The sequence below is a fragment of the Triturus cristatus genome, chromosome 3_1, assembly GCF_964204655.1.
Source record: "Triturus cristatus chromosome 3_1, aTriCri1.1, whole genome shotgun sequence".
Taxonomy (NCBI): Eukaryota; Metazoa; Chordata; class Amphibia; order Caudata; family Salamandridae; genus Triturus; species Triturus cristatus.
This window is the reverse complement of record NC_140583.1, coordinates 425,898,697-425,911,426: the sequence shown is the minus strand read 5'-3', so window position 1 is coordinate 425,911,426 and position 12,730 is coordinate 425,898,697. Positions and strand designations below refer to the sequence as shown.

General features: G+C 46.7%; 1 protein-coding gene across 4 annotated transcripts in view; it reads right to left on the bottom strand.

Annotated features, from left to right (window-relative positions):
- Nucleotides 1–12,730, bottom strand: part of SLC12A1 (solute carrier family 12 member 1) — a 381,560-nt gene that overhangs the window by 194,266 nt on the left and 174,564 nt on the right. For all 4 annotated transcript variants that reach the window (XM_085644206.1, XM_085644209.1, XM_085644207.1 and 1 more), the window contains one exon: nucleotides 4,639–4,746. In XM_085644206.1, the coding sequence (XP_085500332.1) occupies nucleotides 4,639–4,746 (108 nt within the window). The remainder of the gene's footprint in view (nucleotides 1–4,638; nucleotides 4,747–12,730) is intronic.

Genomic DNA, 12,730 nt, shown 5'->3' with positions numbered 1-12,730 from the left:
CATTTTTTGCTTACATCATTTAGTATTTTATTAGTAGACTGTTGGAAGGTGGGTTATTAGTAGTGGTAAGTAGGCACCCACAACTGGCAATAAGGTCACCAACCCAGTCAAGAGTCCAGTATAGGTCTTAAATTATTCCCATGTTCAACCCTTGGTAATAAGCAAGACACAACACACAATACAAATTCCACACCAATTTATAAAAATAGGAAATATTTTAATCTTTAAAAATGACCGCAAAACATGTGAATTTTTAAAGAATAAACACTTTCCAGCACTTAGTAACCTATAGCGCCAAACTGGGATATGTGTTTGCACTTGACCGGGACAAAGTCAAACTTTCAATGACAATGGAACCTTCGCGTGGATACACAAAATGTTACACTTTTCTAGAGCTTTTGCAGCCGGGGTCCCTTGATGTTCTTCACCAGTCCGGACTCGATAAGAGTTCACTGGCTTGACTTTTAGGGAGCTCCCGGTCAAACTCTGGAAGTCGGACCTCCAGAGCTCTTCAGCGGGACAAACCTAGAATCCGGGTCTGGTCGCAGTTGAAGGAGGCTGGTTCGGCTCTTGCAGTTGAGTTGGTCACCTTATGGAGCTTTTTTCCAAAGTTGCTCCAAACTTCTCCAAACGACTGGGACAGCTTCCTGAAGTTCCTCTTGAGGGTCCAAAGTGTTCAAAACACAATACAAGGGTGTAGAAGCTCCAAGATGGTCCTTGCAAGTTTGGGACCACAATTTCCATAATACACCTGAGCAAAACCCTTAAAAGTCTACTGAACGCACTCCAGGCAGAGGACTCTTGGTGGTAATGATGCAGCTGAGCTCTGTTAACCTGTAGCCAGCAGGGAGCCCACTCTCTATTCCTTTAGAATCAAGGTACATCCACAGGTCTGTAGTTCCAGATAGTGCAGCTGGCACAAGTCAGAATGCAGGGCCTGATGGTGCAAATCAAGTTTCCAGCATGGCAATTCTTCTTCTTCTCTCTTGGTTTCAAGCAGCAGAACTGAGAGGCTTTGCACCTCAAACATATTTATTCAGTGTTCTCTGGGGTCAAGCAGGAGAGCACTCCTGTCCAATGAGGTGTAAGGCAACACCCAGAGCATGACCACCTCCTCCAAAATGTGGCATAATCTTCTCCCAGAAAGCACGATTTCTCCAAAATTCAACTTGGCTGAAATCTCAGCAAGCAAAAACAAGCTTGGGTTTTGACTCTAAGGCAGCAAGGCCAAGTCATATAAACTTAACAAAACAAAGAGAGTGCCAATGCTGCACTTGACTTGCAAAAAACTTTAAACCATGAACTGCATAAAACAGGTTCACTCTTGGCCACTTTTTGGTTGATTTTAATCAAAATTATTTTTATGCAATAAATTAACTTATTCTTTTGCACGGTTTCATTGAAACAATTGAAACATTTCACAAAAAATCAGACAATACATTATTGATATTTACATTACATGAACACATATAAGTGACACCAACACTAGCGTACTCCAATCACTCGGACAGCAACACTCAAACTTAACAAACACACTAACTATACACTATTAGACAAACGATTTACACTTGAATGTACAGAATACATCAGGCCATCAGCAAATATCATTTTCAGTACTTCTAATAACTTGTATCTAGTTGTTTAGCAGATGATTGGCCAAAAGGCGAAGATAGGTCTACGTGTTTCGAATCCCTTCACCTATGGGGATTCTCATCAGGACCAACACTCTCTACAACTTGAAAGTGCACAACACAGGCTTTAAATATGAAACATGGGTCCGTCAGGATCCTTGTCATGCACATGTGGTGTCTCACAACAAACGCTTCTGTCCTCTGGTATCCCAATAGAAGTTAACAGTGCTCACGATTTAGGTCAGCGACATGCTGTTTGTAGAAATCCCTCTTAGGCTGTATGCTCTGTTCAGCAGTTTTTACATCGCCACCGGAGCAAACCCGAACCGTGCAGAGAACGCCATAGTCGAAATCTCAGCAGAGCATGAAGAACTAACTAGACCAACACTCAGTATGGCTTATTTCCATAGCTCTTCACTCCCTAACATCAGCAGATTCCTTCCTCATGCCCCCTATATGGCTGGGTCAGAAGGGATGGGGTAGATAGACCTGCCATTCCATGTCTGCCCTATTCCTCCTTTGAAGCTTCATGCTGTACGACCCCACTTCCCTCACTGCTCCGGCATTCCTGTGTAGCAGAGCCCTCTCCAGCAGATAGCCCTTCCCTGAATGAGCCACTTATCACTTGATCAAAGCAGCATGGCTAATCCTGTTAACTCTGACCAATCAGGGAAGACTGCAGGAAGGCTGAATTTTGTCTTACAGACAACACAGTCTTATCACTTCTTTTATGTATATTTTTAGGATAAATTCAACAATGTGATATTGTTGGATTTATCAATACCATTCTCCTAAGTCTTTGATTGATAGTTATTCAATTTCTAGTAATATCTTTGCATTCATAAACTATTGCAATTATACCCCATGGGACCAGGCATCTACAATAGGGAAACTGCGATGTGCAATTTCTCCATCATCAGGGCATATAAAACATCTTTTATAAGGGCCCTGCTTATAGTTACATGACACCTCAGACACCTCAACCCCGGAGTCCTAGGGGAGACCTTGGAGACCCTGAATATGCAACGATAGTATAGATCCTCACTCCACAGTGCTCACAGCACCAAAGTCGATTTTGGAAGGCACTTTCCTACAATGGGTATATAACACATCTTTCATAAGGACCCTGCTCACAAGTACATGACCCACCACCCCCGGGACACCTAGGGGAGACCCTAGGAGTACTTACTATGTAACAATATTGTAAATTATAACTTTTTAAGTGCCCCTACCACCAAATTCGTGTTTGCAGTTAATTTACTTTAAAAACAGAACTACTTCTAAAATCACCCTAGGTGCTCAGCAGTGCACACATGCAAGTGCAGAAAGGGCTGCTGGGCCCTAAACTTCCATGCCCAATTTTATACTGGGGACTTATAGGTAGTGTACATGACCTGGCCGCATTATCTACTAGGGACTTATAGGGTAGGTCATGCCAATGGTAAGTGTATCCTAATACATAGTGTACCCTAGTGCATGTGTGTGTTTTCACTATAACAGTGGGTGATTTCAACATAGCACTGGCCCTGGGCCTGGCCAGCAGAGCCAGGGCACTCTCAGAGTCAGAAAACCAGCATCCAATGGGCTCATATGGGGCAAAAATTAGGGGGACACTGCAAACAGGTCCTGATTTCTAACATAGACACATTAGATAACGAGAACTTTTAGAATGATTTTTTCCTCACACCTAAGACTATTTGTGACATATAAGGTTTTATGCACATTTCTGTGATTGTGCTGAGTGCAGTGCAATCCAGGCTGCACTGAGCATGTCCTGGCTTCATGATTACAGAAGTTCCATCCATTTCTGTGTCTGCACACTGCGGCACACAAGACTAGAGGAATATGTGATTCGGTATCCCTTGTTTTTGTCTAGGAAACAGAAAACACCCCTTAAGCGAGCGGTGTGATATGGTAGCACTTTCTTCCTGTATTCCTTATTTTTGTGGAATTAACTGCCAATGTAAAAATCTGAATGAAGTACATTTCTTTTTTAATAGTTTAAAATAATGTAGTCATTCAGATAGCAAGATCAGGTGAGGTTCAAATTATATGAAGGCTCCCACACACAATAGATGAATAATAAGGGATTCACAGAAATTTTCTCCATCTGTGGATGTATGGCGTAACAACACAAACTATTACAATACATACTTTCACAGTGCATTTTTAACAGTGCAACTTCCTTTACAACACATGCTATTACAACACAAGCCATTACAAAGCATGCACCATCAAAGCGGAATTTACTATTCTAACACCGCCGGGGGCTTACTTCGGGGAAGGTGCTGGTCAGTGAGGCATATGCGTTGTAATGGCATGTGTTGTAATAGCATGCGTTGTAATGGAACTTGCCTTGTATTGGCTGCGTTGCAATGCCTGTGTTGTAATGGATGTTCCCCCGTCTGTACTAGAGTATAGGAGGGAAATCACATTTTGTGCACGCACATATTTTAAAAACAAAACTAGTACTAGGGTAAGAAATTAACTTCAATGCATTTTCGTGTAGATGACCTTTAAGTCTTATATAGGCTAATGGGTGTGGTGGGTTAGGGAGCTGGCTGGCATCAGAAGGCCCAGTCCCCTTAGAGATATGGGTCATGGGAGTGAATGTACATTAAAACAGGCGAGTGCGACAGCTGCTTTAATATGTATTTAGGGCTGGCTACAAAATGGAAGCTTGTGAGCAATGCACGTGGTCTGGCCCACCCTCTGGTCCTAAATTTCTTTTCTGGATTAGAACATTTGGCCAAAAGAAGTGCTCGCACAGTTTTATGTGGGAGGCTTTGCTCCACTCAGATGTGCCAGCATTTGTTTGTGAATCCAGCCCCAGTGTTTACAGATTGCAAAGAATACCCACATGACACACTTTTTCAATAACCTTCATTTTAGCAAACTGAAAAAATTAGCAATTGTCAAAATTCTATCATTATGATTGAGTTGAAAAAATTGTTTGTCAAAGGTCAATTGAAGAGCGTAAGATTGGACTATCTGGTTCTAGTCGTACCTGAAAAACCTTTGGTGCACTAACAAGTGATGCCAGAGCTGAGGAAAGTGTTGCAGAAAATATCCCAGCAATGATTAAGGGGCCAAATCCAGAGACCATGCTCATGACCTGTTGAGAAAAGAACCACACTATAATCTCTTCAGTAAACAACATTTAGAAGAAGGCCAACTGGTTCAGAAATTTAAATAGACGTATGTTAGTTTATAGTTCAATGAGGTTCTAAACACTGTTGATGCCTTTTATTCTTAATCTCTTTATTCTGACAAAACATTCTAATATTCTAACAATTTCTAAACTGTTGAAAAAAAGTGGAATGCTAAAAAGCAATTGCAGTTGGTGCCGTAGAAACAGCCAGCATGTACTATAACATTGATTCAATTCCTAATTCTGAAAAAGTGTGAATAAAACCTGTTTTACAATGTTGTGTAAATATGATGCATTGGACATTTCTTATGTAAAATGTTAAAAACAATTCAAGGGTCAAGCTCCTTGTGCCCAAAAACGATTGACTTCGAGATTATATCTAGATATATTTTCTCTGAAGAAGCAATTTTTGGTTTAAAATTTCGTTTGGAAAATGACTGCAAATAAGGTGGAAATGTGATTAATCAAAAAGCTATTTCAAAATTGTGATGGATGGGGTAGAAACGCTCAAAGCCCCCTTCCCTTTGTTAGTTAACACACTAAAATTGTAGTTTTGTTTTTCTATTATTGGCTAAAGACATAACCTTTGTTTTGTAAAATTGCAGTAGAGAATAAATGTTCCATGCAGTATTCAACAAAAATGGCCCTATTCACAAATGTAAAAGTACATGTTTACATTTACTCTTTCACTTAGGTATAAGTATACAAGTGATTCCTATTCATCATTTTCGAGTGTAGAATTATTCCTAGATGCAGACTTAAATGTCTTCACCTCCTCAGTTTTGGAGGTGGAGACATCTAAGACTGAATTTACAACTGTAAAGTTGCTGCTAGTAACTTTTCACATGCAGGTAGAGTATCCGGCACCAGGGTAGATACCTCCCTATTGCAAAAATAGAGACATTTAATAAAGTTTATTAATTCTTAAAAAATATAGTAAACATATTTTAATGTAAAATTTAAATGAAAACTAATTAAAAATAATTATTAGGGGAAGAGCCTAGCGCGCAACCAAGATGGCCGCGTAGGCTTGTGGCTCCCGAGGGCCTCCGCAACCTCCCACGTCTATCCTGTCATAATCCTGATTTTCTTGACGGGCTTTTGTTTATGATCTTGCGCTAAGGTGCCACTCGTTTTCCGAATCGAACTTGGACTCCGGGAACAGGTTTTTTGGCGATCTGAAGTTTGCGGCCTACTCCGGCCTTGGTCCCGGACTCGGGTTGGTGAGGTGCCCGGCTGCGAAGTGAACAACAGCGGCATGCCAGGCTGGGTCTGCCCCGGACCCCGCACTTTCACTTTCGGTTTCGAGCTGGTCTACTGACACTGATGAGGAGACATTGGGAGAGCTGCGCCGAGTACGGAGTGCAAAGCCTAGTCTTGACCTGTACACGGGCCTACTTCAGCTAGCGGCCCGGATCTCCTAGCCTTCCTCCGGGTGCTGGAGGGTGCTGACCTTGCTGATCGCTGACGATGACGACAAGAGTGGATGGCGACAAACTGAAACCCAAATCTACCCGGAGGGGAGCCTATTCCCAGGCCAACAATATGGACCGCTATGCGCAGCCAAAGGGATCCCCTAGTGGATCACGTAAGTCGCCTGAGCCGCCCAAGGAGGCCTCGGGCGCATCACCCGAATTGACTCTGCTGGATGTCATGGGGGCCATTGAGGAGATGAAGGTGACTGTGAACCAACAACTGGATACTCTGGCCAACAAATTGGACTCGGTGCTGATTGATGTCACCTTGGTCAGAGCGGACCTGTCGAAAACCAATGACCGGGTCGACTCGTTGGCTCAAGCGTCGACGAGCCTAACGGTAGATGTGGCCGCTTTGCAGACGACGGTGCGGAGGTTACAGCTCACTAGTGACCTGACTGAGCGTCGCCTCGAGGACTCTGAAGGCAGGGCCAGGCGGAACAACGTCCGCATTATCGGTGTGCCTGAACGATCGGAGGAGTCTGCTGTGGATCTCTTTGTGGAGGACCTAGTGGTGACTCATCTAGCACCCAAAGGGCTGAGCAAGTTCTTCGCTGTTGAACGGGCCCACAGGGTTCCAGGGGGTGCGCCTAAGGTGGGGGCGCCCCGCGGCCGATCATTGCCCGACTTTTTAATTTTCGGGATAGAGACGCTATCCTGCAGGCGTCGAGGGTGGCTGGGCCATTACGATTTGAAAACTCTAATGTTAGCTTCTACCCAGACTTTACGCAAGCGGTTCAAAAGAAACGGATGGGGTTCTCGGCCATCAAACGGCGCTTGAGAGACATGGACTTCAAGTATGCGATGCTATTCCCGGCTAGGCTGCGGGTCGAGCTAGATGGTCGCTCACACTTCTTCGACCGGCCGGAGGCGGTGGGAGAGTGGCTGGACGCCCTGCCCAAGAGTCGGGAGCCGGAGGGTCGGATGACGGAGAGCGGAGAGGGTCTGACGGAGTAGGAATGGAACAGTGATTTTGGCGCTGGACTGCACTGGTAACGTTTTGCACCTGTGGCTGCATTGGACTCCAGTTTGTGACACTTTGCCCCGTGGTGTTTGGAGGTTGCGGGGGGCTTGCTGGGGCCCTTTCCTCCTTCTGGGGGCCCTTTTTTTGTCCTTTATGTAGTGAATTTTATATTGGGGCGACAGGCACACTGCAGGTTGGGGGGGCTGTTCGGGCTCACGCAGGGGTGCAGGGAGGGGGGAGTTTTGTTGGGGTGAATGGGGTGGGGTTGGGGGATGTTTGTTTGTTTCACAAGGCGGGGTAATGTTTCATGTTGTGCTACTATGATTGTGCTCCCCGGGAGAGGGATGTTTTGTGTTGGGAGGGATGGGGGGTAGGGGGCTGAAACTTCTTTCCTGGAATGTGAATGGGCTGGGGGACAGGATAAAGCGGGGGGTAGTCCTGCAGTTCTTGAAACGTATTTCGCCTGACATTGTGTTCCTGCAGGAAACGCACCTCATAGGGAACTCTTTCCATGCCATGAACAGACGAGGGTATCGCCTTCTGGCCCATTCTGGTTTCACCTCTGGCTCGAGGGGAGTGGGCATTTTAGTCAGGACCTCTCTCCCGTTGGTGGTGGATGAGGTGCTCCACGACGACAGAGGGCGCTACACTGCCCTGGTGGGGTGGTGGGAGGGTAGGTCGATTACGCTGATCACGGTCTATGTGCCGCCGGGCCTGCAGACGCCCACCTATGCCGATTTGGGACGCCTGCTGCTTGGGCTTCCGGGGGGGGTATTGGTCCTGGGGGGGGGGACTTTAACGCTGTGGTTTCCGGAGTTGAGGATCTATACCCCCCTAGGGACCTCCCTCGGGCCCAGAACTGGCTGGGGGGCTTTCTGGATACCCTGGGACTGATAGATTGCTGGCGGTTGAAACACCCTGGACAGGCGCAGTATACCTTCCATTCCGGGGCCCATGGTAGTCTTTCGAGGCTTGACTATATGCTAGTGCCTGCGGCCCAAGCTGGGATGATCGGGGAGGTGCGACATTTGGCACGAGGTATATCAGATCACTCCCCCCTCTTGTTACACCTAGATATTGCTCTGGGGGCGGAGGGGAGGGTGGCGCCGATCAACCCCTGGTACCTACGAGACCCCATGATTCGTGCAGACCTGGTTAAGTCTCTGGAACACTATTTTAATGACAACGTGGGGTCGGTGTCTTCCGCCGTCTCCCTTTGGGAGGCCTTTAAGACGGTGCTCCGGGGCCATGCCCTATCTCTCATTTCCTACACCAAAAAATGCGCTGCGCAGGAGGTTGTTCGGCTAGAAGATGAGATCACTGAGTTGGAGAGTGAGTTGGAGCAAGGTGTTACGGATGATAGATTGCATGTGTTGGAGCTTAAGCAGGCCGACTACAAGGCGCTGGTTACTGAATCTGCTAGGAGTATGAGCAGGGAGCAACAGGGGCGTTTGTATGATATGGGTGATAAGGCCGGGAAGTTGATTGCTTGGTTGGATAAGAAGGAGAGAGCGAGTCGAGTGGTACCGGAGGTTGAGAGGGTGGACGGTGTGTGTGTGACGGACCCCGGTGATATAGTTGATTGCTTCGCGGAGTATTTTCACGGGGTCTACTCTCCGGTCTCAGAGCGCTCGGAGGAAGACTCTCGACTGCTGCTTTGAGACATTACTCTGCCTTCCCTATCTGATGAGGATAAAGTATTGATGGATGCGGCCCTGTCGTCAGATGAGATTGCTTTGGCCATTCGCTCTATTGCCTCGGGTAAGGCCATGGGTCCTAACGGACTTCCCATCGAATTATACAAGTTGCGCCCAGACGTGATTGCGCCTTATCTCCGCGACATGTTCCTTGAGGCTAAGGCGGCGGGCTCCCTCCCCCCTGACCAACGTCTTGCTACTATTGTGGTTATCCATAAGGAGGGGAAGCCGCGGGACCGGTGTACTTCTTACAGGCCCATCTCCTTGTTAAACGCGGAGCCCAAAATCCTCGCCAAGGTACTGGCCAATCGTCTGATCCGGGTTGTGAGCGACCTGATTCATCAGGATCAATCCGGCTTTATACCCCATCGCAATACCGCTTTGAACCTGCGGCGATTGCATGGCGTCCTTGCTCGCGCTCCATTCATTCGTGAGCCGGCCATTTTGGCGTCCTTGGACGCTACTATGGCGTTTGATACCTTGGAATGGCCGTACATATGGGCAGCACTGGCGAAGTTTGGTTTTGGCCCGGGTTTTATCGGTTGGGTGAAATTGCTTTATGACAATCCACTGGCACAGGTGGTGGTCAACGGACGCGTGTCGGCTCCTTTTGTTTTGGGTAGGGGCACCCGACAGGGATGTCCACTGTCGCCTCTTCTTTTTGCGCTTTGTCTGGAGCCCCTTGCGGAGTGGTTGCTGTGGGAACCCTCGATACGTGGCCTTAGATGGACGCCGGAATACGAGGATCGGGTCTCCCTATACGCGGACGATATCCTTTTGTATCTTGCATCACCGCGCAAATCGCACATTGTGTTGGTGGATGTTTTGAGCTCTTTCGGTCGCAATTCCGGATTGGTCATCAACTGGGCTAAGTCCTGTGTATACTTTCTTTCCGGGGAGGCCCCCCCTCTTCCGCGGGGGTGCCCTATCCAGATTGCGCCGTCGGGATTTACGTATTTGGGAATTTTTATAACGCTGGACCCGGTGGCCCGCTACGAACGGAATCTTCTCCCCCCCCTTCAGCGCCTAAGAGCGGATGTGGCGGGTTGGCGGCGGTTGCCGCTCTCGCCACTTGGCCGGGCAGCACTGTTCAAAATGATGTCGCTGCCACGCTTTTTGTACGCCCTGCAGAACCCCATGGACGTAGTGCCGGCCCGTTATTTTCGGGAGGTGGAGTGTCTCCAGCGTCGATTGTTTTGGGATGGGCGGCCGCGGATTGCTCTTGCCAAACTAACTCTACCGTGGTATGATGGGGGGGTCGCCCTCCCTGACATTAAGCGATACTACTGGGCCTCCCAGTTGGCTGCCGTCAATCACGGGATGTATGGCCCTGCTTTGAACCCGGCGTTTGAAATGGACAAATTGTTATTGCCGGGCGGAGACTATAATCGAGCGCTATACTCGGGGTCCCTTGATGCGCGGTTGACGGGCCCGACGCGGGTCGCGGTACAGGTGTGGCATGCAGCAAATGCGGCGATGGGGTGGAGGGATCGTTTGACTCGGGCTACGCCATTATATGCGTCCCAGCGTTTGGTTTATCTGTATACTACGAAGGGCTTTGATAAGTGGGATACGATTGGTATCAGCAGGGTAGGGGATCTCTGGACGAAAGCGAAATTTAAGACGTTCGACATGCTGAAAACTGAATACCAGTTGAATGATAGGGAATACTATCGGTATGCTCAGATCCATCATGCCTTGTGTTCCGTGTTTTCGGACGTGGCGGCTATTCCGGAGCATTCCCCGTTGGAGGACAGGATATTGGACGGCTATGTGCCGGATAGCACCATATCGCTGATTTATAAGAAGCTTATTAATGATCGGATGGGTTTGTTGGCTTCATTGCGGGAGACATGGATTGCCGACGGTTTAGAACTGGACGACGAGGATTGGGTGTCTGCGGTGGCCTCCCCGAAAGAGGTGGCTATCCCGGCCCGGTTGCGGTTCGTCCAGCTTAAAATACTCCATAGAGTGTATGTCACGGGGCCTGCTCTGATGCGTATGGGGTATTCGGTGGATGGTTTGTGTAAGCGAGGCTGTGGACTCCTGGGGAGTTTCCTCCATATCCTGTGGGAGTGTCCGGAGGTGACTCGGTTTTGGGGCAGAGTGCATGCGGTGCTAGAAGAAGTCACGCGTGTTGCCTTGCTGCCAGAGGCACGAAGATGTTTGCTGAATGTCTGGGAGCCGACGGATTACAATGTGACGCAGACGCAATGGGTGACTCTGGGCTATATGGTAGCGAAGCGTGACATTGCACAATTGTGGGGCTCCCAGAGGCCACCCACGGTCTCCGAGTGGAAAGAACACATGGACTGGTGTATGTTCAGAGAGAAAACGGTGTATGTTGCGAGAGGCAAGCCTGGGAAGTGGATTAAGGTGTGGGGTCCCTGGAACTCCTATCGTGGAGGTATATGCGCCCCGCCTCAGATGCGTGAGATAGATGCCGCTCTGTCTCCCTAGCCCGCGCATTCCTGTATGCTCCTGCGACATGCGAATTTGGTTTCTTCGGCCTTGCCCCCCCCCCCCCTCTGTCTACCCGGGTTGGATTACTCCCTCGATACGAGGGGCACATGCTACTGCTCTTAATTTCCTCTGCCTTGTGTGTTTGCTGTTTTTCGTTTCCTAAAAATATGAAACCTTTCTTGTTTGTTTATGGACTGCGGCTGCGGCCGACTGCGATGATTAACTCTCCAGTGAACCCCTTTTTGTTGCTTCATCGATGTGAGTGTTCAGCTGTGCCTAGGGTTACACTGCATTTTAGCGGCCGGCCTGTTGGTTGTAGGCCCATACTTGTATTTCTCTGAAATTGTAATAAAGGTTTTTAAAAACAAAAAAAAAACAAAAAAAACAAAAAAAATAATAATTATTAGCCAAGAACTAATAAAATTAAATGTTACAGCACATACATTCATCGAATTTAATGTTTATTAAATTATTAAACACTTAGAATATATTATGCTAATTTAATATTATTTTAAAACATCTGCCCTCAGTAGCATTTTAATATTAAACTTATATTTATTACATTTAAATATTAGCTGTGTGTTTTACATTAATTTAAAATAATGTAAGCATTTATTAAACATTTAAAAGTTTAATCAAATTGTTTTTTTCAACAAGTTATTAATGTTTAAAAATAATACATGTATTTAATCTAAATTTGTAGCTCTAAAATAAATATATATATATATATATAATTTAACACTCAAGCAAATTTAATTTATTTACTATTATTTCCTAACGGTTGTTATGTTAAATCCCTGACTCTCTTAATTTCTGTGAGAGTGATTTAGATTTATTGTAATCTAAATATGTGAGAGTGATTTGCAGTACCTTGCTAGACTTACTCCAAGACTAAGCTGGAGTACATTTATGACTGTTTTGAGGCCTTTTTGGCTGTAGTAACTTTAGAAGTGTAGTTTGTGAATAGCAATAGGTTGATTTTTTTGTAGATGGGTGTTTGTATTTGCATATCTCTCATAAGTATTCCCCATTTTCCAGCCACTTATCCTGGTCCCTGTCACTTTTACTACCAAAACATATACGCACACGTGTGTAAATGTCCACATCCATGGTGGACAGTGGAGGCGGAGATCTCCAGACATAGGTTTACGTATTGCATTTTGTAGTACTACTAAATATACTACAAAATGCAGTTTGTGACTAGGCCCCAATGTTTACCACTTCACAAATGCACCAATGGGTAGCTAGACTGCCTGCAGACACCGCTGCTGTTCTCACGGTGTCAGCACGCAGTACTGGGATACAAGTAGGATGATTGGACTGGGCCGGCCAGATCCAGGTGTGCCTGC